This window comes from Euphorbia lathyris, chromosome 3 (assembly GCF_963576675.1).
Source record: "Euphorbia lathyris chromosome 3, ddEupLath1.1, whole genome shotgun sequence".
Taxonomy (NCBI): Eukaryota; Viridiplantae; Streptophyta; class Magnoliopsida; order Malpighiales; family Euphorbiaceae; genus Euphorbia; species Euphorbia lathyris.
The window spans coordinates 30645993-30673160 of NC_088912.1; the positions used below are offsets into that span (position 1 = coordinate 30645993).

The 27168-nt window shown below is 36.4% G+C and overlaps 2 protein-coding genes across 4 annotated transcripts; both read left to right on the forward strand.

Moving 5' to 3' along the window:
- The first annotated feature begins 748 nt into the window (after window positions 1–748).
- On the forward strand, window positions 749–9431 carry LOC136222151 (putative DEAD-box ATP-dependent RNA helicase 29). 3 transcript variants are annotated; one of them, XM_066009652.1, is made up of 11 exons: window positions 749–1254; window positions 1570–2731; window positions 2846–2903; window positions 3289–3390; window positions 4463–4508; window positions 4631–4707; window positions 6984–7036; window positions 7180–7261; window positions 7348–7404; window positions 8016–8154; window positions 8913–9431. In XM_066009652.1, the coding sequence occupies exons 1-11, from the start codon at window positions 882–884 to the stop codon at window positions 9128–9130; spliced, it is 2367 nt and encodes a 788-aa protein (XP_065865724.1). In that variant the 5' UTR covers window positions 749–881; the 3' UTR covers window positions 9131–9431. The 3 variants fall into 3 exon arrangements, with proteins under 3 accessions (XP_065865724.1, XP_065865725.1, XP_065865726.1); XM_066009653.1 differs by having other exon boundaries at window positions 4634–4707; XM_066009654.1 differs by having other exon boundaries at window positions 4637–4707.
- Window positions 9432–11591: 2160 nt separating this feature from the next.
- LOC136221717 (uncharacterized) lies at window positions 11592–15066 on the forward strand. Its single transcript, XM_066009147.1, has 5 exons — window positions 11592–11687; window positions 12506–13004; window positions 13584–13894; window positions 13996–14522; window positions 14605–15066. Exons 2-5 carry the CDS (start codon window positions 12595–12597, stop codon window positions 14920–14922), a joined length of 1566 nt encoding a protein of 521 aa, XP_065865219.1. The 5' UTR covers window positions 11592–11687; window positions 12506–12594; the 3' UTR covers window positions 14923–15066.
- Window positions 15067–27168: the final 12102 nt, after the last annotated feature.

The following is a 27168-nucleotide window of genomic DNA, read 5'->3' on the forward strand; positions in this document are numbered from 1 at the left end:
CCCCGTGCTTGAAGCATCTGTAAAAACGTCTCCCCGGATTCGTATCACGCCATGAAATCTTCAATGGAGCTATTTCTCAACATAAACACATTTTCACCGCCATAATGTCCCAAAACTTGGAATCGAATAATCACTAAAAAACGAACAGGAAGAAGAAAAAGAAGAAGAAAAAGACCAGTGCTGCCTATTCTATTCACCTTCCATACGTGCCTGGAAGCGAAAATGCTTTAATGTTAATGTGAAGGAATCAATGGCTGCTAATGCTTTTCCATTCTGATTCAATAGCAAACAGAGCATTCTTTGCTTCGGATTCCATTCCGAAAAGCAATTATCTGCGACATAGAGACCAGAGGAATAAGATGGAGGACAATGGAGGATTTCTGATTTGGAAATCTTCTTATCCTTAGGTTGAAGAATTAGAGATTTGGTTACTTAAATACTGATTTTTTTTTTGTCCAAAGATCTTATTATCACACTCTACACGTGTTGCAGCTTTTGTATTTCACGTGTTTCTTCAATTGCAGTCCATGTGAGCAATCTGAGTTTATGTTTTACAATTGGACAAGTTTAAAAGGTAAGTTATTATAATTGAAAGTTGGGGAACAGTTGCAACATTTGGACAAGTTCTGGAGGTTATTCGTGTATTACGCCTTTATAATTTAATTACAACTTTCAACGGTGTCATTTTTTTTTTTCCCCTTTTGGGTTTACTTGCATTTTTATTAGTAACTTATTTGTATTCCATGAAAAAAACTTTCTTGTACTGAAGGGCTAAACCCTACTTTCATTTTGCAGTTGTAACGCCATTCTCTTCCTTGCAAGGTTACTCGGAAGCGCCAAAACGGAGCTACGGCCTCTGGCCTAATCTCCTGACAATTACAATGGGCAAAAAGGAACCGCTCGCTAGCTCCAAGGCGGAGCTGAAACACAAACAGAATATAAGAAAGAAAGCGAAATCCGGTGGCTTCGAGTCTCTTAAGCTCACCCACAATGTTTACCGAGGAATCAAACGGAAGGGCTACCGTGTCCCTACTCCTATCCAACGCAAAACCATGCCTCTCATTCTCTCCGGTGCTGATGTTGTTGCCATGGCTCGCACGGGCTCCGGGAAGACCGCGGCGTTTTTGATCCCCATGCTCGAGAGACTGAAGCAGCACGACTCTCAGGCAGGTGTTAGGGCTCTGATTTTGTCGCCTACTAGGGATTTGGCTTTGCAAACCTTGAAGTTTGCTAAAGAGCTTGGCAGGTTTACCGGTTAGTTGTTTTCGAGTCTTAACTGATATGTTGCAGTTCTTACTTTGATTCTTTGATTTATTATTTTTACCTTATTTCATGTCTTGGATTTTGTTTTTTTTTTTGTTTCTTTTGATGTTATTGCTTCTCGTACTATATGACGGTTGTTCTTAATATTAGTATATATAGCTAAAAACAATGGGAAATTAGTATCGCTAACAATTAAATTCAAGCATCAAATTGTGCCTCAGTCATGTATCACTATCAGCTTTGTCCTTTCATGTATCTCCTTGAGTTCTTTTGTGGAAAATTTATTTATTTTCAATCTTTTGGCAGATCTTCGTATTAGTTTATTGGTTGGTGGTGATAGCATGGAAACTCAGTTTGAAGAATTAGCACAGAATCCAGATGTTATAATTGCAACTCCTGGCAGGCTTATGCACCATCTGTCTGAGGTAGATGACATGTCATTGCGAACTGTGGAGTATGTAGTTTTTGATGAAGCAGATAGTCTGTTTGGCATGGGTTTTGCTGAGCAGTTGCATAGCATTCTAACCCAGTTGAGTGAAAATAGACAAACCTTGCTTTTCAGTGCAACTTTGCCAAGTGCACTTGCTGAGTTTGCGAAGGCTGGTCTACGAGAACCTCAGCTTGTCCGGCTTGATCTGGACACAAAGATTAGCCCTGATCTGAAGACGTTGTTTTTCACCTTAAGGCATGAGGAAAAACCTGCAGCGTTGCTGTATTTGGTCAGAGAGCATATTACTTCTGATCAGCAGAGTTTAATATTTGTTTCTACAAAACATCATGTGGAGTTCCTTAATATGTTGTTTCAGGCAGAGGGCATCGAACCTTCTGTGTGCTATGGTGATATGGATCAAGATGCCCGCAAGATTCACATATCAAGGTTTAGGGCAAGAAGAACTATGTTGTTGGTTGTGACAGATGTGGCAGCTAGGGGCATTGACATTCCATTGCTTGATAATGTCATCAATTGGGACTTCCCCCCTAAACCCAAAATTTTTGTCCATCGTGTAGGGCGAGCTGCAAGGGCAGGTCGAACCGGTACAGCTTTTTCATTTGTGACATCTGAAGATATGCCTTACCTTTTAGATCTTCATCTATTTCTTTCGAAGCCAATTAAAGCTGCACCCACTGAGGAAGAGGTTTTGCAGGACATGGATGGTGTGATGAAGAAAATTGATAAAGCACTTGCAAATGGGGAAACTGTTTATGGACGTTTTCCTCAGACAGTTCTGGATCTTGTTTCAGATAGAGTTCGAGAGATCATTGATTCATCTGCAGAACTGGTTTCCTTGCAGAAAACCTGTATAAACGCTTTTCGTTTATATGCAAAGACAAAACCCTCACCTGCAAAGGAGTCCATTAGAAGAGTAAAGGATTTACCCCATGAAGGGTTGCATCCAATTTTCAAAAATATTATAGAAGGTGGAGAGTTAACTGCCCTGGCATTTTCTGAACGTTTGAAAGCATTTAGGTGAGCCTCAAAAGGTCTTTTTGTATATTTTCCCTCATTTTGAACATTGTAGTAGCAAAATGTTGTTTCTGTGGCTGCATATTGCTTAATCCATTCAATTCCTGGGCTTCTTAGACCTAAGCAGACTATACTGGAAGCTGAGGGTGAAGCTGCTAAATCAAAGAATATGCAAGTAAGTTGCCCCTTTTTGTTTATTATTATGGCATGTAATTAATTTACAAGTGTCAGTTCTGGATTTCCGTTTGAATTTATATGTATTATCATGGGAATCAGTACAAATTGGCATAATTATTCACTTCGTTAGTTGTTGGAACTCAGAATACTTCTTTCGTTGATGTTTTATGTACTAGTTATTGCCCTCATTGTTCATTATTATTTCTATTTCCAGCTTGTTTCATAGTAGAGTTTCAATCTTATATTCTCCGTTAGTTTGCTGCTCATTTTAACTTATAATTTCTAGTGTTGACACAAATAAATATGAAGACATTGTAGACATATCCCTTAGTATCAATATCTGGCTCCTTATATTTGAGTTTTACGTTATGACTCAATTGCAGGGTGTTAGTCAATGGATTGATGTAATGAAGAGAAAAAGAGCTATTCATGAGGGGATCATTAATTTGGTACATCAGCAGCGCTCTAGCAAGCAAGAGGAAAAGGTAAATATGTTGCTTTTAACTTGAGGCACATTCGTTATTTTCATTTCTTGATTGTGTGTTATATTCCTTGATTTGTCTCGATTTCCATTTCTACACTCATATGATGTATGTTTTGTATCATTTCTTTGGTCAATTTACCTAAAAGTACAAAGAGAATGGTTTTTGAGGACATGTTTACAGATGCTATTTCACATATGAGATTTACATGATATTAGTTTTGCATTTGTAAGTTCTGAGCATAGCAATATAATAGAGTAAAGTTGTGTCGCTGGCTCGGGATCCAGTGATAGACCTAGTTCCCTGTGATCCCTTTGTTTAGATTTATTCAGGATTTCTTCTCTCTACCTCTTTTACATAGTGTAGACATTTACGTGTCCACTATCCCTTTGTGCTTAACTTCTTCTTTTTCCTTTGTTCTTTATTGATAATCTGGCCTTTTAAAGAGCAGTAACGCTAAGCCTTTTCTTTTCTTTTGGTTTTTTTTTATAAAAATTCCTTGTGAAACTATACCACTTCGTTACTAATCAAACTTCAACATCCACCGAGAAGGAAAGACTGCAATGGGTTAGATTCACTCTTCTGTTCTTTCCTAAACACTCAATTACTGTAGCTATGCAGTAATACTAATTGCAGTAAAACAATAACTGTGCAAAAAAAAAAAAATCTAACTCTACCAAAATGGCTTTTCTTCGGTCCATTAATGACCTGTAGACCTAGTGGGCTGCTGGGCCGGACCCTGACACATTGTTAATTGCGTGGATTGTTATTCTAATGATGTCATTAAAACAAATGTGGAACTCCTTTAGACCTTTGGACATGAGGGGGTTTTAACTTTCTTCTGTGGGTTCCTACTCCTTAAGCAGCGTCATAAGTCTTGGCACAAATGAAAATTAGGCTTTGGCAAGTTGGCTTTTTACTTCAGTGGTAGTCAAAATCAATTACTACTTGTTTTGGCTGCTTACCTATTTTTGGCTTTTGATATGATTCATAATCCTTTTATGTTGGTATTTGGTGGTTGTAGTTTCTTTATTGTTTCTAATTTTTTGGACTAACTGAATCTTGATTATCACAGGAAGATCAATCTGAAATTACTTATTCAAATGGAAAGCAGAAAAAAGGTTTCTTTCTGTTAACCACAAAATTATAAATTTTATGCTCTCTTTAATGTATCAAGTATTCATTGAACATAATTCTACCTGATGCAATATTGTTCTGATCTTCATTATCATTTTGGATTTAGAAGCAGGTTCTAAAAAGAGAAAGGCTACAAATTTCAAAGATGAGGAGTACTTTATAAGTTCAGTGCCAACAAATCATGTACGTACTGTTGTCTTTTCCACCGTTAATTTAAGTTGTAGTTCTTTTTAATTTAATATTGTTGTCTTGATTCGCAAGCTGTCAATTGCATGTCTACACAAATGTGTTGTAAATTCCCTTGCTTCATTTCTGAATAAGATCAAAGAAACATGGTTCCATATTTTTCCAAGTTTCTTTGTGACTCAAAAGACTTTTTATTTTTTCAATATACATTAGACAATTGTAAATTTTGTGGCAATTCTTAATAGGACTTACACCTAACACCATTATTCCCTTTTAAGGAATATACTTTACGGATTTGGATCCTCTCCTGTTGACTAAAAACAGGAGAGGGCCTGTTGATTTAATCCAGACCATCAATTAAATTTTAAAGGCTCAGATGTTATTTAACTAGTTTTCTATTTTAAAAGTTAAAAAACTAACAGATCTCAAATTTAACTTAACAATATTTTACCGAAAACTCTCCCCACTCACCCCACGTGTTTTAGTCACATTTTTATTTTTAATGTATTAAGCCTTTATCTTATCAACGCTTGAAATTTATTTTAAAGCATTAGACCAATTGGATCCCCAAACTAAAAATTTAAAGTTAATTAAGACCTTAAACTATTAAAATCATTAATCAAGTCTTTGAACTAAGCAAAAATCATCAATTGAGTCCCTATCATATTCTAAAATCAGAAAATATGACTATTTGATATATACTATAATAATCTTTGTGTTGGTTCGAAATGTGTTTGGTGAAAAGGATCTGAAACTGTTCAACCGAATGAATTTCGATGAGACCTTAATTGATGATTTTTGTTTAGAATAAAGACTCAACTCGCGATTTCTGTTTAATTCAGAGACCAGATTGATGATTTTAATAGTTTAAGATAAGATTAATACATCATTTGCCTCCTGAATCTGTCCAAAATGGTTGATTGGCTCCCTGAACTTTCAAAATGTCTCGATAGCCCCCTGAACTTACATAAAATGTCGCTTAGCCCCCTGAACTGCATAAAATGTAATCAATTAATCACTCAGTTGTAAAAAAGTAAGTTAAATGCGGAAGATATGTTGCACGCATCTTAAAAAAGTAAAAGGCTTAATACATCATTTGCCCCCTGAACTTGTCCAAAAAGCTTGATTGGCCCCCTGAACTTGCATAAAATGTTCAGTTAGCCCCTGAACTTGCGTAAAATGTAATCAATTGATCACTCGGTCGTAAAAAATAAGTTAAACGCGGAAGATGTATTTCACGCATCTTAGAATGTTATTACATAATTAAAAAATAGATTTAAAAGGAAGTTATTGTTTGCTCAATTATACAACTTGTCTTCTCTAATATTAGAATCGTATACTCCGATTTTGGTCGTTTTACTTTTTTTAAGACTCGTGGAATACATCTTCCGTACTTAACTTACTTTTTTTACGACCGAGTGATCAATTAATTATATTTTACGCAAGTTCAGGGGGCTAACTGAACATTTTATGCAAGTTCAGGGGGCTATCGGAACACTTTAAAAGTTCAGAGGGCCAATCAAGCTTTTTGGACAAGTTCAGGGGGCAAATGATGTATTAAGCCAAAGTAAAACGACCAAGATCGGGATATGTGATTCTAATAATAGAGAAGAAAATATTTTATAGTCAAATAAATAAGAAATTATTTTTAAAAATGTTTTAATCTATTTTGTGAAGTATGTAATAACATTCTAAGACACGTGTAACATATCTTCCGCATTTGACTTAATTTTTTACAACTGAATGATTAATTGATAACATTTTACGCAAGTTTAGGGGGCTAACTGAACATTTTATGCAAATTCAGAGAGCTATCGAAACACTTTGAAAGTTTAAGGGGCCAATTAACCATTTTAGTCAAGTTCAGGGTGCAAATGATGTATTAAACCTTTAAGATACTAATTTACTTTAAAACCTTAGTTTGAGAATGCCTAAGTAAAAATTACATAAATAAATAGAAGAGGAATGAGTGGGGAGAGTTTTCGGTAAAATATTGTTAACTTAAATTTGAGATAACTTTTAAAATAGAAAACTAGTTAAATAACATCTGAGCCTTTAAAATTTGATTGATGGTCTGGATTAAATCAACAGGACCTCTCCTGTTTTTAGTCAACAGGAGAGGATCCGAATCCTATATTTTACTCAAGGATGAAACTCCTTGGGTATTGGAAATGCTCCCTTTTAAGGAGTATATTTTACTCAAGGATGAAAGTACCTTGGGTATTGGAAATGCTGACTAACTTATTTGATTTACATTTTGGTACTACTTGCAGCATATGGAGGCTGGTCTTTCAGTGAGAGCTAATGAAGGCTTTGGATCAAATAGGTATTCTGTGATTTGTTGTTGACTTCTGTTGTATGCATGAGTTGATTAGGGCATGAGATCTCAATACATTAGTTAAAAATTTGCTCTCTCTCTTTTTTTTTCTTTTTTCCCGATGTAGTAGTTGATGAAAATTATCTTAATAGGTTGGACGCTGCAGTCTTAGATCTGGTTGCAGATAATAGTGAGGGCATGCAGAAACAAAAAACTGTATACCATTGGGATAAGGTACTTATAAATTTTATGATGTTATGTAATTGCTTTTTACTTTTTCCCAAAAAGTTCTTTAAACTCTATGATCTATCTGGTTGCAGAGGAGTAAAAAATACGTCAAATTGAACAATGGTGATCGTGTTACAGCTAGTGGAAAGGTACTCTTTTGAACTCTTTATTGTTTCGCCTCTACAAGAAAATAGTTTATTTTTTTCTTAAAGGAAAATCGTTATTAAGTCCAAAGTTTTATCCTTGGAAAGGTCGCATGTTCCTCCAGCATTTTGAGAGCGTTGGCATATTGAAAATCAAGTGCCTATTCTATGTGTTAAGATGTGAACAATTAATTGAAGTTGTCAGTTTGTGAGTGACCAGAATGCAGTTAGTTAATGCCTTTAAACATCATTACTGTTTATGTTGTTTGTTTGTCTTAATTAACTGCTATGGTATTTTAATCACTGTCGCTATCATCAAAGGACTCATGTAACTCTTTGTTACTAAAGGGCAGTTTTGCACATCATGTCCTCAGAAGTAGACAAAAGATGAGACCGAGTGATTATTGTGTTTTTTATTTAGTATTTTGGAAAAAATAAGTATTCTTAGAGTCCTTAAGAATTAATCAAACACAAGTTATTTGTAGATTACGAGAAAAATGATATTCTGTTGATATGTCTGGACTTCTTCATTACACACACCTGGTGCTTATTCAAATTATGCATATTTTATTTTGTTTGTACAGGCTTTTTTACTATATTTTATTTTGTGGTTCTAGGTAAAGACTGAGAGTGGTGCAAAGGTAAATGCTAGGAGTACTGGGATTTACAAGAAATGGAAGGAAAAGTCACACAGAAAGGTTTCCCTTAAGGGGACTAGTGATGATGGGAGTGCTGAGCAAACCTCAAACTTCTCAGGTATTTCCTCGAGTTTGTATGCTTCGTTTGTCACCCTTTTCACATGGTTTGTACGACTTCCTTGGATTCCAATCCATTCTCATTGTCAAGTTCAGTGCATCAGTTGTGGGAGATTCTAAAACCAGACGTAAAGAAAAACATACATTATTTCGGTGTATGAATTTTGTCTCTCCCACTATGTAAAATAGGAAGGAACTGGGAAGTAAGAGGTAAGATAGATGGGAAATATTGGATGCATTTCTTCTTCGGTAGGAGAATTTAAAAAAGGAAAGGAAAGATACAGAACCATTGTCACCTAGATTGACCCAATACAGACCTTGTATTGCGTCCGACCTCAACTCCCAGGTAGAAATCTCCACTGCGAGATCAAGGTCCCAACCTGGTTAAATTGACCAAGAAGTTGAACCATTTGCAGCTATTTGAAAACATAGAAATCTTTGTTTAGAAGGTGGACGACAGTAGAAAAAGAATATAGTAATGATTTCCCCCTACTTAATATTGAACTTCCGCACTATCAAACTCTTTTCTTCTCGCCTACACTTATTATTTCTTAATTGAATTGAAGCCAACATTGATTGAAACATCCTTAAATTGTTTTCTAATCTCTTCTTCATATTTCAGTCATTTAGCATGATATTTAGCTATACTGGCTATTAACAATGACTCGGGCAGTTATAAAAAAAAAAAAAAACAATGACTCTGGCCAACTTCGCTTGCTATGAAACTCATGGTTTTGCATGGTTGTATTTTATTTGTAGGAGACCGCCATTTCCGAGGTAATAATAGGGGATTTAAGGGCGGCTACAAGAAGCATGCGGTACCTAATGCTAATGTACGGTCAGAAATTAAAAATGTTGAACAAATCCGGAAAGAGAGATGGACAAAAGCCAACAAGCTCTCTCAGATGAAGAGCAAAGCTGGTGCGGGTAAAAAGTTTGGTACAAATAATAAGAGGGGGAAAAAAAGAAGGCAATAATTGCAAAGGAACCTAATATCTTGCTGTTAAGAAAATGATATAAGGCGAAGGACTCGACTCCCCCGTAAACACAAAGCCTTGTAAAGTTTTGACATCTCCGAACTTTCAGTGAAGCATTATAAATTATAACTTTGATATGTTATGTGCCAGTTTTTGTTTTTAAGACACTTGTTGTATCTGGTTTTAGAGAATGAGATTTATTTTGTCATTTTATGGGCAAAAGGTATGGTAATTTTTGACTTGATAACATGATTTACATAGATACATCAATTGATATGATATGATTATCTTTTTTTTTTTTTTTTTTTTTTTGCATTTATATCGAATTAAGGGTTAAAATGGCTCAAAATTTAGTTTATTTAAATTGGCAACATTTGATAAATTAGTTTGGATACCTAAAAATTTATTAAATTTGAATTAATTTGTTAAATATGATCACCTTTATGATTGAGTTAATGACCATTAATTTTATTTATATCATATAATATCACGAATTTGATGTAATACCCAAATTGCTGATATAACATTGAGTAGAGCATTTGAGGTAAATAAGCAATCAATCAAAACAGAGCGAAAGAACATGTCTGTTCTCTTGTGTGCTTTATAAAATAATATGATCTTTATCTTTATTTCTTTTGTTTTCTTGAAGATATTTTTTATGAAATGACTCGTATCAAGTTTTAATTGGAAGGTTTGAGAAAAAAAATAAAAACAAGACTCGCTATTTTTTAGGTTTCAGTTAAAAAAATTAGAGGACCAATTATTATTGTTATTATTTTTTTTAAACTTGCTTCTTTTAGGAGAAAAATTTATGCAAAACAAACCTTAAAAATTAGAATGACATTGTACGGACAACTTGATGTCATCGAATTCACCAGAGTTGGATTTTCTAATCACCGAAGGTATAAAGTAAATCACATTAACATTCTTTAAAAATTTGATATTTAATTTTTTTTTTTTGATATTTAATTTATTGACAATTAGTAGAGCACTTCAAATTTCGACTAATATAAGTGCATAAAACCAAATGAGATAATAATATTATTCAGTGCTCATCATGTGCTATTACAACATATATACGTTTATTATTTCTAGAATATATATATATAGGCTTAATACCTTTTCCACCATTCAAATTGTTCCAATACTGCAATTGACCCCCCAAACTTAGACTTGTGACAACTAACCCTTTCAATTTGTTTATTTGGAACAAATAACATCTTAAATTGCTCAATTGAAATAAATAACTCTGCAAGTTGTTTATTTAGAACAAATAAACCCTAAACCCAAAAAAAGATTCAACATAATATTACATCAGAAATAAAAGATTTCAAATTATTGGTTGCTACATCTAACTAATCTAGTGATACATTAAGTAAAGGACGAAAAAAAAACTCAAGAAATAACCTATTTGAGGGGTTATTTGTTCGAAATAAGCAAGTTGAGGGAGTTAGTTGTTATAAGTTTAAGTTCGGGAGGTCAGTTGCAGTATTAGGACAACTTGAGGGCTGGAAATGTATTAAACCATATATATATATAATATTCTAACATGTTATGTTTAATGATTAAACTATTTATTAATTCTTCACAATATGAGATGTAAAGGGTATGTAAAGGGTTGTAATTAATAATTATTATACTTAATTTCTAATAAAAAGAGCTCCAAATTTAGGCTTTTTAATTTAGGACAAAGTAAAAAAAAAAAATCATAGTTTGTCTCATTTGTAGATAGAGAGGTATGTGGTTTAAAAGTTTACAAATTAAGTTATGTTATAAAACAAATATTTCAAATTACATTGTTAAGTTCTAATAAAATCAATAACATTTTTATTTTATTTTTTAAATTACATTTACTTATTGACAATACACATACTCGAAAATTAAACTGCAACTATATAAAATGAACTTAATTATCTATTTAGTTCATAAAATATAGAATTAGTAAAAAACGTAAAATTTTCACCATATGATTTATGGCTTCGATTTAGTGAACTGCGTTTTGGAGGAGAAATGTGTAAGAATAAATTTTTTTTCAAGATAAAATGTTATTGGATGTAATCCAAACTTAACAATATAATTTATAATGCATTTTTTTTTGTAAATAAAACCATACAACATATTTTTATTCGTAAACTTTTGAATCACACTTGTTTGCAAATTGTACAAACCATGTAAATAATTTTTGTACTTTTCACTTTTATTTATTTATTTATAATAATTTAGGGTTTTTTTTTTTTTTTTTGAAGGTTAAACATTAAACATTAAACCTAAACAAATCTATACAAAATCAATTGTTGTATTTTGTAATGATTAGTAATCCTAAATTAGATGATCAGTAATATTTAGTGATGTAAAAAAAGGCAGTAAAAATGGTTTTGAAATAAAAAAAAAGTGCAAAGAAAATAGGAGTACTGGGCTACTAGTTGTAAGGAGTGATGAAGTTAACTGCTTTTAGGTTTATAATAAAATAACGTTAAACTTCCTTTTGTTTCTTCTCCTTCTCCTTCGCCGCACAGCACAACACAGCTTAACGGCCCTCCCTCGCCATTCTTCCCTGGTACTCATCTTTCCTTCACTTCTACATACTTCCCCTCTTTCTCTTCCATTTTCTTCTCTTCTTACCTTCTTTCTCCTCATGTTCAACTCTTACTGCTTTCTTGTTTCTTCTTTTTAGCCTGATGCTTCTAATTTTTTCAGAATACAGTTTCGAATGCATGTTTTCTTTTATCAAGTATTTATATTACTTGCTGCTTTATCTCTCCTGATATGACTTGTATTTTGTGTGCAATGCAATAATTTGTCCTCCTTAGTTATGAAAAACTGTAAGTTGATTTCTTTTTGTTCATGTTATTCAAATTTGAAGTAATTGTAGGTTATTCTGTTTTTATTATCGAATTTGTGGTTTCTAATGCTCTGTTAAGTTTGAGTTGTCAAATTGAATAGTTCTTTTTGTTTAATTTGAGGGTTCCTTTTTCCTCGTACAAGTTTATATATATGCCACCAATTAACTATTCATTAGATGTTGTTCTTCAGTTTCATATTCTGAAAAAATGATTTCTCAAATTTGGCACAAACCAATTAATCTGAAGGCTTATTTGGATGTCTCTTTGCTTACAACTTGATAGGATCATGTTTTTAGGTGTTGCATAAGTTCTATGATGCTAATTTTGTCTTAATTACAAACTCTTAATTTCACCATTTCTAATTTCTAGCTCATATCCCTTATTTTGATTTCCTATTAAAATTTGATTCAGTTCTGTATTTAAAAGAAATATGCATTCTTTATTGTGCTTTGATGAGCTATGATCGCCTAAGTTCGTGGTTTAGATTAAATATAAATGATTCACTAATGTAACTGCATCATTCTTTTCCTAGGTTGACTGTAATGGGACTTACCTTGAATAGCTAAAAAGTTGAAGAATTCAGATGGATATTGGTCCATTTCTTTCAGCTAAGATTGCGCTATGGTTCCTAAACAACCATTGATGGATATCGATCGAGACTGTAAAGAACTACATTCTGTAAAAGCTGAACTTGATATAGATTATGGAACCATCTTGGCAAAAACAAACGTGATTGGTTCAGAATGCATAGCTAAACCTGAGGAGCCTGTTTACGCGTTGGACGAACAAACTATGCTGAACGATCCTCAGGATGTAGAAGTTGATATAATTACTTATAAAAATATCAATGAGCTTAGAACAGCAGAAGGTGAAGATCCAGATGCAACAGAATATTCAAGCTCATTCGCGAACACTCTCTCTGGTACTGAGAAATACTCAGGGTTAAGTGAAAATGAAGTTGAATCACAATTTTTTGATGATAGTGATTTGGCATCTCCGTATGATACGTTCAATAGCATATTCCAAACAAGGTAAGCTGTAGTTCCATATTGTATATGCTTGGCGGATGTGGCATAGAAGTGTTTGCTTATTTCTCATTTCGTTTATGGTTGCGTTGTGAAGAAAAATGTTATAGGTTGCAACAACTTTGCTTCATCAGGGGATATTAGGCAGTTTTCTGCATAACTTTTCGACTTTATAGCACCGTTCCACGTTGAACTAGTATCTCAATTCTTATAAGCATGTTGATTGATAGCAATTCATAGAGCATTTTGTAAATTACTGATACTTGTTGTCAATTCACTACATCCACTAATTATAGCTGTTAATTTGCTTTCGGAACGGTTAAAGTTTTACGGTGCTCTCTTTTTGCAATAGACATAGTGCTGGTTCTGTTGAATATGCAAATAGTGGTTTATCTTCTGTGCTTGTTTTACTTTCTGTAGTAACTTACATTTTTGTTCTTTCTTGCTTGACACATTTTTACATAGTTGCAATCTGGAGTTTGTACTCGTAATGCTTTTGGCTTTTCGCGGAGCTTTGAGTTTCACATTTCACTCTTTAAACCAAAAATCTATAAGATTTTACTCAAATTCTTGTGTTCCCACTAGGAAGAAGAAGTTAACTAATCATTGGAGGAGCTTTATACGTCCTCTAATGTGGCGTTGCAAATGGACAGAACTGAAACTTAAGGAAATCGGGTCGCAAGCATCAAAATATTCCAGAGAAATTGCTGCAAATGAACAAAGAAAACATTTGCAAAGCAGTCAATCTACATTAGAAGGTTTTAATTCGAAGTCATTGCCATTTTCAAATCAATGTTACAGAAGAAGGGCCGTTAAGAGAAGGAAACGGAAAAGAACTGAAGAGAAAACTGATACAACATCATATATGTTGCAACATAGCCTTTTTTCTTATCTCGGTATGCTTCTTTATGTTGCAGATTTCGGTTCAGTTTCTTTCCTGTTCGATCATCTGTTTCCGTGTTAGTTTACCTCAATTTCACTTCTTCACTTATTGCAGAAAGCAAGAGATGTAATCCAGATGGAAGTTCTATGATCGATGATTTCGAAAATACAGTAGTAGCAGAAGAACATGGTGATTGCAATGACAAATTTTGCATTGATAGTGACCAATTATCATTTGAGCTTAATGTTAATAACAATTCCATGGAGCAAGTCCTACGGGAAATCGAAATAGCACAATCTCGGCTCCACAAACTGAAGAATCGACTAGACTTGGTGATATCGGAGAATGCTGCAAAATTTTCTTCCTACGAGAATTTAAGCCTTCTTGCACCAGAAACCAGTTCCGATCCTAGTCCTACATTCTCTGCTGGCAACGCAGAAACAATATCGGTAGGAGCTATACATAACGCAACTGATCATATCTCAGAATTCGACATCGATGATATGATGATCCCTGATAGTGCCATATCAAGTTACGGAGAGGCTATTCATGTGCCTGATATAATTGAAAGCACAGTAGGAGTGTTGTCTGCTGCGGACGTCACTTTGCATCAGCCACAAAGCGGAGATTCATGTGAAAATGTAAGAAAACACAAATATGTGTTGTGATCATTACGTTTCGTGTAAAATTCTTGACTCGGTTTATGATTTTTGCAATGTGCAGATAGTGGAGAATGTGGTGATACATAATGAAGCAGCAGAAGGAGATGGGAAGACTTCAGTAGGGACAAGTAATCAAGTTTCGGAGAAAAATGATGAAGCCGAGAAAGGAGAAGAAGGAGAAATTGGCGATAGATGCGTGGTTGCAACATCAGAAAGTGATACAATGGGGAAAAGCATTGAAGCAAAGGGACAAACAGTTCTGAAATCATGTTTAGAATCAGCTCTTCAGTTTCCGAGAAACAAGAGAAAGCGCGGGGAGAGGAAAGCTGGTTCGGTTGGTTGGAACAAGAAGAGCTCAGGTGAGCCTGATAGTCAGTGATTTGTACTATAAACTTGTTGATCATTTCGACAATTTTCAAATGCTTGACATGGCTTTCTTAATATGCTGGAAAGGAAAATGCATTATCTATGAAAACAGCTCTGTTTTAATAACTATAGCTCAAACTTTCTGATCATAAATCCAAAACATCATTCCAAAATACTATTCACATGTTTATGAAGGGATGTGGATTACAATCGCCACGGAAATGACAAGGGGCTCAGTTGGCTAGATTAAATTAACTTGGATAGAATTATAATGGAGAATCGTGATCGTGTGTGTTTTAGTGAAAAGTTGCAACGTTTATTGAAAAGTCATATCATTTAGTGAGGAGTTGTTTACTGTAGCGAAGAGTCACCTTAGACTATAAATATTATGCATTACTAATCAGAAAATAAATATTTGTGAGATTAAACAAATGTTTGTGTGAGAAAATATATTGCCACAAGACTTTGTAGGTTCAAATGGAAGAGATTGAAGCATCTATAAAAATTGCCAAAAAAATATAAAATAATTTTCTGAGATCAGTTGGTGACAAAGGGAACTAAAAGTTGGTGATAAATGCATCAACAACTATTAATTATAATGAGAAGTGCGTCATGAAGTGAATGTGAGAAGAATTGTTTCATAAATATGATAATAGGGAGAGATGGTGCTCTAATGATTTAAAGTTGGAAGTTGGTGCGGAGTGTATCAACAAAATCGATTTGGTGAGAAGTATAGAAAGGAATAAATTATGGGGTGAAGTGCTCCAACTACATAAGTGATGATGAGAAGTATATCTATAAAAAAAACATTATAACTTTGAGGAGAGAACTTCCAAGATAGATCAAATGATGAATATTTTCACAAATATACTTAAAAGTCAAATTTAATTTAAACGAGACGTTGTCGGCTAGATTAAATTAAGTTGGACATAATTATATTGAAGAGTTGTGTGTTTAGTGAAAAGTCGCAATATTTATTGAAAAGTCAGATTATTTTGTGAAGAGTCGTGTACATCTACATTGTAATTCAGTTGAAGTACTATAAAAATTTGTTTATTCTCAATCTCATGTATAAAACTCTTAAAATTTAGGAGTCTTTGTAAATTACAAAATATTTTTAAGGTATTGAAAAAGTTAATATCGTCCATTTACATCAAGCAATTAAAGATGTATAGGTTTAATCTCTCAAATTAAAACTAGCTTAAAAGATCTAAATTTGAAATTTATCTAAGCTTAACTTGAGTTCTCTTGTTTGGTAAAACCAAATTCTTTGAAATTTCAAACAAAATGTGAATAAACATTAGCGGAGTAGTCTTTAAAGGCTTAGAGTGCAAAGTATGTTCTTTTTGTCATTTTTTTAAAACTAAACGGTATCGTTTTGATCTGAATTAAAACCATTCCATTCCGTAAGAGTCGGGCTTAGATCATCTGACATATATTTTGCTAGTAAATAGGTTTGTTTGTGAAATCTTAATTTAACTTACATTTGTATAAAAGAACTGGATATAAAGAATTCAATTAATAGTATTATTATTATTTTTTTTTTTTTTCTAATTCAATACGGTTGCCTTGCTATAGACATGTTTATCTGTTTGATGGCCAGCTCAAACCCGATTTTTATGGATTGGGTTAGAACATACATATTTAGCAGTTGACCCAGCTCAATATAAGCCTAATTAAATTCGAAAATAAGATGAATTAAAATTGAGATTTATCTTAAAACCTAGATCCAGCCTGGACTTACCCAAAATCCATATATTAATAATATACATAATCTAATACAGATATTTTAAAGGAAAAAGAAACATTTTGATAGAATTAGAGTGATTGATTAGTTTGTTAAGTAAAAGAGGTGATTGCATGATATAGATTTGATCACACTCTAAACAAAATAAAGAAAGTTGGAATATCCAATCCAATCCAACATCTCCAATCATAATGTCTTTTTTTTTTTTTTGCAGCTTTATGGGTTTTGGATCTAACATCAGCCACATACATGAATCATGATGCCATCCATTTGCAAATTATTTAGGAACTACTATAACATTTTTACCAAAAACCATTTTGGTACTTTTTTTTTTCATTAAGCGTTTAATATTTTATTTAACTATTTATTTCTTTTCCATTAAATAATTGTTTGAAAAATTAGTTAGTTACGAACATCTAATTCAGTTAAAAATACATTATTTATTTTCTCTGTGTTTCAAATTAGAGTTAATTATAAATAACTACCTTATGGTTTGGTCGATTTGCAGATCGGCATCTGTGGTAATTTTTTGCAAACGCAACTCTATGATTTGCAAAATTTTGCAAACGCAATTCCATGGTTTACAAAAATCTACATTTGAGTTCATTTTGTCAGAATTTGGTCAATAACGATCTCAAAATGAAAATTTTCAAGAGTTAAATTATATTTTAAGCAATTTTAATTCTTTAACTTTTTAGGTTTGAGATCATTTAGACATTTTTTTTATGAGAGAGAAAGATAATATTTATAGAGAGAAAACTCCAAAAATGATGACTTTGAAAAATTAAAAATATGGTTCCATAGTAGATATGATACTAAACAACTTTAATTCTTGAAAATTTTCATTTTTAAATTGTTATCGGCCAAATTTGGCAAAGTAAAAAAACATGTAAAATTTTGCAATCATTGAAGTTTTGTTTGCAAAAAAAAAAAAAATTTTGCAATCATGAAAGCTCAAACTTTAATGGGCTGGGTTGGTTTTAACAACCAACACATGAATTATTTCTTTTAATGGGTTGTGTTGGATTATAACCTAAATATATGAAATTAATTCATTATACAACCCTATAGACTATGCCTAATACAAGATCCACTAAAGTAAGAAAAAGACTACAAAAAGCAGAAAAGCTATTAAGGGTACAACTAACACGACTAACATAAAGAACATATGAAACTTATATTTCTCGTACCTCCAAATTCACAGAGGAGCAACTATAATCCAATTTTTACCATCAGAATCCTTCGGATCTCAGTCATTTCTTTTAAAACCACGTAGATCTAGTGATCTACGGATGAGATCTACCGTTTCTGCTCTAACTAAATCAGAAAAAGGTTACAAAAAGGAAAAAATTATAAATAACAGATACAGTTCAAACGAATTAAGAGATCCAGTAAAATATATGAGATCCAACTAAAATAAACTTAATGAACAAAGAAAAGAAAGACAAACTAGGAAAACAAAACAGTGGTTCCTTCTTTATCCTCAACTAGATAACAACAACTTGAAAGAAAAGGAACTCCAAAACAGTAAGAAGATGGAGGACAACAAGTTGAGAGGGGAACTTAAATAAACCAATCTGCAAGATGCTTCCAATTTCTCCAAACTTTGTTTTGGATATCGGGAGAAGACTTTGCTGAGGTGTGAGACCAGAGCAAGTAATTTGGTGAAGAACGATGGTACTATATTGTTGAGAAGATACTACGATGCCTTCGGTGAAGAAGAGGGAGGAGGGGGAGGGGTGGGCTCCTAGGTCTAAAGTAATTGTGTTGAGTTTACATTGTTTTATGGACTGATTTTCAATTTAAATTGCATTTTTACTAATATTACCATCAAATGCGTGTGAATGATATTCTACGTTGCTGATTTGGATATTTTTGGCATAGTTAAGTATAAGAAATCTAACCAGATTGTTTTACAGATTAAATGTGTGTTACTGATATTCTACGCTGGCGACTTGGATATTTTTGGCATAGTGAAGTAAAAGAAAATCTAACCATATTGTTTTATAGAATGATTTTCAATTCAAACTAAATTTTTTACTAATATTATCATCAATTGTGTGTGAATGATATTTTATGCTGTTCATTTGGATTTTTTTTTGGCATGGTGAAGTATAAGAAAATTTAATCAAGTTGTTTTATGAATTAATTTTAATTTAAACTTACTTTTTACTAATATTACCACCAAATGCGTGTGAATGATATTCTATACCGTTGACTTGAATATGTTTAGCATAGTAAAGTATAAGAAAATCTAACTAGATTATTTTATGGATGGATTTTCAAAATAAATTGATTTTTTTACTAATATTACTATTAAATGCGTGTGAATGATATATGGCATTGCTGACTTGGATATTTGCCACAACAAAGTAAAAGAAAATCTAACCAAATTGTTTTATGGATTGTTTTCCAATTTAAACTAAGTTTTTACTAATATTACCATCAAATGCGTGTAAATGATATTCTACGCTATTGAATTGGATATTTTTAAAATAGTGAAGTATAAGAAAATCTAATATTATGGATTGATTTTAATTTAAACTGACATTTTAATAATATTACCATCAAATGTGTATGAATGATATTCTATACCACTGATTTGGATATTTTTGGTATAAGTATAAGAAAATCTAACTACATTGTTTAAGGGATTGATTTTTAATTTAAACTGACTTTTTACTAATATTAAATGCGTGTAAATGATATACTATGTTCCAGAATTGGATATTTTTGGCTTAGTGAAGTAAAATAAAAGCTAACTAGATTGTTTTATAGATTGATGTTCAATTTAAACCGACTTTTTACTAATATTAGCATCAAATGTGTGTGAAAATATTACGTTGTTCACTTGAATATTTTTGGCATAGTAAAATATAAGAAAATCTAACTAGATTGATTTATGGATTGATTTTTTACTAATATTATCATCAAATGGATGTGAATGATGTTCCGTATTTCCGACTTAGATTTTTTTAATCATAGTGAGATTTTCATTGAAACCAACTTTTTACTAATATTACCACCAAATGCATGTGAATGATATTTGACGTTGATTTTTAGCACATTGAAGTAAAAGAAATCAAATTAGATTGTTTTATGGATTGCTTTTTAATTTAAACTGACTTTTTACTAATATTACCATCTAATGCATGTGAATGATATTCTACGATATTGTTTTGGATATTTTTGACATAGTGAAGTAAAAGAAAATCTAACTAGATTGTTTTATGGATTAATTTTTTGATGTAGCGTGAAATCGATTAAGAGTTTTAATCGTAAACTCACAAAGAATACAATCTTTTCAAGCTAAACTTGAAGGTTGAATAAACCCAAAACAAGGATGAACCTTGAGCTCCAATGGAGGCTTGAGATAAATTTCATAAAAGTTAAGTTTCATTACAAATAATGGAGCTTATATACTCCAACAAAATAAAAAGGGAGAAGACTAAAAGCCCTTGAATAGGGTTTCTAACAAAACATAGGACAAGGGGTAGGATGGGAAGGGTGAGAAATAATGGCAACCTAGTAAATATTGGGTGATGGAAAAACAGTAATTAAACAAGGGCAGAATTGGTCCTCCCCACTGGTAGAACTTGGAGGAGAAGTATTCTCCTGGCAGGACACGCCCCGCGTGGACCTTGGTGTGCCCCGCGTGACTGAGCCACTGAGATGGGAGAGTCTTCGACGAGCACTTCACGCGTGGCATTCCGGATTCACGCCCCGCGTATTGGAGCCCCTGATCCTGGTGATCCTCGTTGATGGACTTCACGCGAGGCGCCCCGCGTAGTTGGCCTCCTGGACAATCTTCACTTCGGACTCTGGTTTCACGCCTCGCGTACTTGGAGATGCGCCCCACGTCATTGATCTCCTGGACAATTCTTCGGCAAGGGAGTCCTTTACGCCTCGCGTCTTGGCGAACACGCCTCGCGTGCCTGGCTGGCTAGCCCGACTCTCGCTGTCCTCGTCTCTCAGCTTCGAGCTCGGGCTTAAGGAAAGGATGCCCTCATCATTCTCCCCTTCTTTGAAAGAGTCGGACTCCGCCTCCGACGCCTTGGTTGGTAACGTTCCTTCCGATTTCCACAAGCTAAGGTCCTGCACATTAAAAGAAGAAGACATCTTTCCAAGCCAATTAGGAAGGGTTAGTTGGTAGGTATTGACACTAATCTTCTTGGTGATCCGATAGGGGCCATACTTCCTCGGTCTCAATTTGCTACTAGGAGCATGCATGAGGCGCTCTTTTCCCAAGTACACCATCACCTCATCCCCCACCTCAAACTGCACATCTATCCGGTGCTCATCGACTTTGGCCTTGTTCTTACTATTTTTCCCCTCAATGCTTTGCCGAACTTCTTGGCGCATTTGGTGGTAGTCATTGGCCAAATTGTGTGCTGCTACACTTTTCTTCTCTCCCTTCGGAACTTCCCCCAAGTCAAGCGAATGGTTCGAGGCTTTGGTGTACACAATTTTGAAAGGTGACTTCCCGGTGGTTGAACTCACGGCGGAGTTGTAGGCAAACTCGGCTTGGGCAAGCACATAATCCCACATCTTGGGTTTGTCCCGACACTTGCTTCTTAATAGATTTCCCAGGGTCCGGTTGACCGCTTCAGTTTACCCATCCGTTTGTGGGTGAGCCGTGGTACCAAACTTCAAAATGGTGCCGAGAATAGCCCAAAGAGTTCGCCAAAAGTGGCTAACAAACTTGGTGTCCCGATCCGACACTATGCTCTTTGGGACCCCATGTAACCTCACCACCTCCCGGAAGAAAAGCTTAGCAATGGCGGTGGCGTCATTAGTCTTCCGGCACGGGATGGAATGAGCCATCTTCGAGAACCTATCCACCACCACGAAGATAGAATCCATACCACATTGAGTCATTGGTAGTCCCAACACAAAATCCATTAAAAGATCCTCCCAAATAGTTTCCAGAACCGGCAGGTGCATACGTAATCCGGCATTAGTAGTATGCCCCTTGGAGGTTTGGCAAATTTCACATCGCTCTACGATATACACCACATCTCTCCTCATCCTAGGCCAAAAGTATCGATAGCCAACTGCTTCCAAGGTCTTATCTCTACCAAAGTGGCCCCCCCAACACCCCTCCATGTAGTTCCCGGATCACCCATTCTCGTATGGACGTGTTTGGAAGGCACAACTGACCTCCCCTCATAAGGAACCCATCCACCAACTGGTATTCGCCTCCCCCGACACCGTTCCTACACTTTTCCCATTCGCTCCCAAAGTCCGGATCGTCAAGGTACTCCCCCTTGATGTGCTCAAAGTCTACTAACTCCAAGGCTACTATTTTGAGGAGTGCTACCCTTCGACTCAAAGCATCCGCTACTTTGTTTTGTTGACCCGCTTTGTGGAGAAGCTTATAGGGGAACTTATCCACAAAAGCGGACCATCTAGTATGCAGGGAACTCCGGAGCTGCTTCTGACTTCCCAAGTACTTGAGGGCTTGGTGGTCGGTGTACAACATGAACTCCTTTCCAATGAGATAGTGCTCCCACGTCTTAAGAGCCTGCACTACCGCATAGAATTCCTTGTCATAGGTGGCCCATTTTTGTCTCGAGTCACACAACTTCTCACTGAAATAAGCAATAGGCCTCCTCTCTTGCATCAATACTCTCCCAACTCCTACTCCACTCGCGTCACACTCGACTTCAAAGAGCTTATCAAAATCAGGAAATGCTAAAACCGGAGCGGTGCTTAGTTTTTCCTTTATCAATGCAAAGCTACTCTCTTGCTCGTCTTCCCATTTGAAGCCTCTACCCTTCTTCAAGCATTCGGTCATAGGGGCCACAATAGCGCTGAAATTCCGGATGAACCGTCTATAGAAGGTAGCCAACCCGTGAAAGCTTCTAATGTCCCCAACGGTCTTCGGAGTCGGCCACTCCCGAATAGCTCTAACTTTCTCTTCATCCACCCGGATGCCATCCCCACTGATCACATACCCGAGAAACACCAAACTTTCCATCACGAAATCACACTTCTTTGTGTTGGCGAAGAGTTGGTTCTCCCGAAGTAACACTAAGACAGCCCGCAAATGAGCCACGTGTTCCTCGAGTGTCTTGCTATGGATGAGAATGTCATCGAAGTAGACCACCATAAACTTCCCAATCACCGGGCGTAAGACTTGGTTCATTAACCTCATGAAAGTGCTCGGTGCATTGGTCATCCCGAATGGCATCACTAGCCACTCATACAATCCATCACGCGTCTTAAACGCCATCTTCCACTCATCTCCCGCCTTAATCCGAATTTGGTGGTACCCACTCCTCAAGTCGATCTTCGAAAAGACCTTGGACCCACCCAATTGGTCAAGCATATCATCAAGTCGGGGAATCGAGAACTTGTACCGTATGGTAATCTTGTTGATGGCCCGACTATCCACACACATCCTCCACGACCCATCTTTCTTGGGTGTCAACAAAGCCGGTACCACACACGGACTCATACTCTCCCTAACGTAGCCCATTCTTATTAACTCCTCCACCTTCTCATTCATCACGTCACTCTCTTTGGGACTCATCCGGTAGTGAGGAAGACTAGGCAAGCTAGCTCCCAGCACTAGATCAATATGGTGTTGGATGTCCCGTAGAGGTGGCAGCCCATACGGTAACTCTTCCGGAAAGACGTCACGGAACTCATTGAGCAATCTCCCCACATCTTCCGGAACTTCTCCGTCTTCACTTCCTACCCCAACCGTCGGCGTGCTAGACTTCACCATCACTACATAGACCGTTTGACTCTCCTCACACTCGTTAATAAACGCCTTGTGAGTTGCGCAAACGATCAAGGTAGACTTCCCTTTGTTCTTGGCCTCTCCCACTAGAGGTGTTAGCACATATCGAACTCCATCCTTTACAAACCGATAGGTGTTCTTCTTTCCGGCATGGGTAGCGTCCCGATCAAATTGCCATGGACGCCCCAACAATAAGTGGCAAGCATCCATCTCCACAATGTCACAATAGACCTCGTCTTGGTACTCCCCGATCTCAAGGGGTACCCTACACCTTTGGGTAACCTTCATCTCACCCACGTCCTTGATCCACCCCACACTATACAGGCTAGGGTGCGCCTCAATAGTTAATCCGAACCTTTTGGCTGCCGTGTCGCTGATAATATTCTCTTGACTCCCACTATCAATGATCACATTGCACTTCACCCCTTGCACTAGACATCGGGTTCAGAATAATTGATGTCGTTGATCCGACTCCACCTTACTTGAGACCAAAAGTCTTCTTACTACATGTATGGCTTGTCCACCATCATACTCCCCATCATAGTCATCATCAATCGGCTCACAACACACATCCCCTTCATCATCATATTCCTCATCGTCTTCATATCGCTCAACCATGTTGGCGCTTCTTCTCTTGGGGCACTCATTGGAACGGTGGCCCGACTCATTGCATTGGAAACATTTGAATGGAGCCGGCCTCGCATAAGGGTTGTTGCCCCTAGGGGGTTATGTCGCCTTAAAAGGCCTCACATCTCCACTAGGTGCTTTTCCCGCACTTGGCGCCTTGGGATCGCTCGAACTTGTAATACCCTTGCCCTTATCAATCCCCTTGGGAGCTCCTCTCCCACCATAAGTACCTTCAGCCCCGGTTCTCCTATAGCCGTCATGCCCCCTCAAGCTCAACTACGACCCGGCCTTCAATGCCAAGTTACGGGCATCTTGGACCCGAATCACCATTTGCGTTCCAATCCGGTCCTGAATGTTGTATCTCAATCCTTCAAGATACCTTGAAGTCTTTTGGCTTTCGGTTTCTGACAAGTTAGCCCTTGCCGAAAGCCGCAAGAACTCCGAGGTGTATTCGTGCACACTCCTTGCACCTTGTGAGCAATTTTGATAAGAGCTGTAGATGTATTGCTCATAATCGGGTGGTAGAAATCTCTCTCTCAACATCGACTTCATTCTAACCCAAGATCTAATCGGCTCCCTTCCTCCTCTTCTTCTCCCTTCTTTAACATTATCCCACCAAACTGAAGCTCCCCCTTTCAACCGGTAAGCTACCAAACGGACTTTACGATCCTCCGGTATTCCCGCATAATCAAAGAACCGTTCCACCTCTAACAACCAATCGAGAAAACCCTCTATGTCGAGTTCTCCCCCGAATGACGGTAAGTCTACTTTCAATTTGAAGGCGTCGTCCCTCTCAAAATTGCCTCCAAACCCCATTCTCACATTCGACTCGCCTCTATATCTGCCTCTTTCATTACCCCGACCCCCATACGGGTCATTCAAACCAACATTCTCCCTCTCATAACCACCTACAACATCATTATGCACAATATCCATATTCCCGGCACGCACATGCATGGGACCAACAACATCATTCACATGCACATCATGTCTAGGTCTATCATGCATAACATTATCATCCATCCTAATCCCCATATTCCTAGCAATCCTAGGCATATCGTAATCATCAAACAAGTCCCCATCACTATCACTATCCGCATTTCTAATGATTACGAGATTAGTCCGTCTTACCTCTTGAACCCGAGGGTCCATGGCTTGGGGTGCATAAGTTCTCCGTGGTGGTGGTGTCGGTTGTCGGTCAAGTAGAGGATGGGCTTGTTCTTCTTGCCACCGGTGAGGCTCTCCGGTTAGGAGAGCTTGAGTATTGCGGGTTGTTATGGTGAGTTCTTCAAGGATGAGACGAATATCTCGGGTACTCGTGTCGTGCTTCTCCTCTATCGCTTTTAGAGACTCCGTGATATGCTTCACATTGCCTTCTAGTGTCTCAACTCGTTGCTCCATGGATCCGGTGGCTTCGTTTGTGATACGTGGTTGAACCATTTCCGAGAAGAAGTCTCCGAAAGGAAAACGACTCGGTTCTGATACCAACTGATGTAGCGTGAAATCGACTGAGAGTTTTAATCGTAAACTCACAAAGAATACAATCTTTTCAAGCTAAACTTGAAGGTTGAATAAACCCAAAACAAGGATGGACCTTGAGCTCCAATGGAGGCTTGAGATAAATTTCATAAAAGTTAAGTTTCATTACAAATAATGGAGCTTATATACTCCAACAAAATAAAAGGGGAGAAGACTAAAAGCCATTGAATATGATTTCTAACAAAACATAGGACAAGGGGTAGGATGGGAAGGGTGAGAAATAATGGCAACCTAGTAAATATTGGGTGATGGCAAAACAGTAATTAAACAAGGGCAGGATTGGTCCCCCCCACTAGTAGAACTTGGAGGAGAAGTATTCTCCTGGCAGGACACGCCCCGTGTGGACCTTGGTGCGCCCTGCGTGACCGAGCCACTGAGATGGGAGAGTCTTCGACGAGCACTTCACGCGTGGCGTTCCGGATTCACGCCCCGCGTATTGGAGCCCCTGATCCTGGTGATCCTCATTGATGGACTTCACGCGAGGCGCCCCTGGTGGTACGCCCCTCGTAGTCGGCCTCCTGGACAATCTTCACCTCAGACTCTGGTTTCACGCCTCGCGTACTTGGAGATGCGCCCCACGTCATTGATCTCCTGGACAATTCTTCGGCAAGGGAGTCCTTTACGCCTCGCGTCTTGGCGAGCATGCCTCGCGTGCCTGGCTGGCTAGCCCGGCTCTCGCTGTCCTCGTCTCTTAGCTCCGAGCTCGGGCTTAGGGAAAGGATGCCCTCATCATTTTTAATATAAACTAATTTTTTACTAATATTACCATCAAATCCATGTTAATGATATTTTATGTATAGACTTGGATACTTTTGGCATAGTGAAGTAAAACAAATTTTAACTAGATTATTTTGTGGATTGATTTTTAATTTAAATTGAATTTTTACTAATATTACCATCAAATGTGTCTGAATGATAGGGATGTAAATTACATGATGATTTTTCGTCCCTGTTGGTGATCCGCCTGTGAGTGCCCGAATCTTTCAAAAAGGGTCAGTGTGCTCACCTTGACGGAAGCGGGGAATCTCTGATGAGAATCCTCATAGGACGAGGATGTAGATAATTTTGTCCTCTATGTCGGGGATAGAGATAATTTTGTCCCCCGTAACGGGGATTGAGCAGGGATAAAAGGTTTTCCTGCCCCATGTGGATCCCCGATGGAGGATTCCCGGCAGATGCTCGATTATTCTCGGTGATAATTGATTTTTTTTTGGATTATTTAAGTACATTTTAATTAGGTGATTGATTATTTTCAATTTTTAGTTTTGTGGTTTGTAAAATTTGAGAATAAGTATTGATGTTTGATACTATTAACTATTGGTTTTTACAAGTTTTAGAGTTTACTGATTTTTTTAAACATAAACGATGATTTTCTGCAGGAAATATAGAATGAGAATAAGGTTTCTGAAACATTTATAAACAAAAAATGAGGATTCCCGACTAGTCGGAGAACGAGGACGGGAAATACATTCTCGGCCCCACCCCGTCCCTCTCGTTTACCTCCCTATTGAATGATATTCTACACTACTCATTTCAATATTTTTGGTATAAGGAAGTAAAATAAAATAAAATCAGATTAGATTCTTTAAAATAAATAT

Bases quoted from the DNA above. Each gene is read 5' to 3' on its own strand.
- LOC136222151 (XM_066009652.1), top strand. From the start codon at position 882: ATGGGCAAAAAGGAACCGCTCGCTAGCTCCAAGGCGGAGCTGAAACAC. The intron at 1,255-1,569 runs GTTAGTTGTTTT...ATCTTTTGGCAG, and splicing joins AGAGCTTGGCAGGTTTACCG to ATCTTCGTATTAGTTTATTG. The intron at 7,262-7,347 runs GTACTTATAAAT...ATCTGGTTGCAG, and splicing joins CTGTATACCATTGGGATAAG to AGGAGTAAAAAATACGTCAA.
- LOC136221717 (XM_066009147.1), top strand. From the start codon at position 12,595: ATGGTTCCTAAACAACCATTGATGGATATCGATCGAGACTGTAAAGAA. The intron at 13,005-13,583 runs GTAAGCTGTAGT...TGTTCCCACTAG, and splicing joins AATAGCATATTCCAAACAAG to GAAGAAGAAGTTAACTAATC. The intron at 14,523-14,604 runs GTAAGAAAACAC...TGCAATGTGCAG, and splicing joins GCGGAGATTCATGTGAAAAT to ATAGTGGAGAATGTGGTGAT.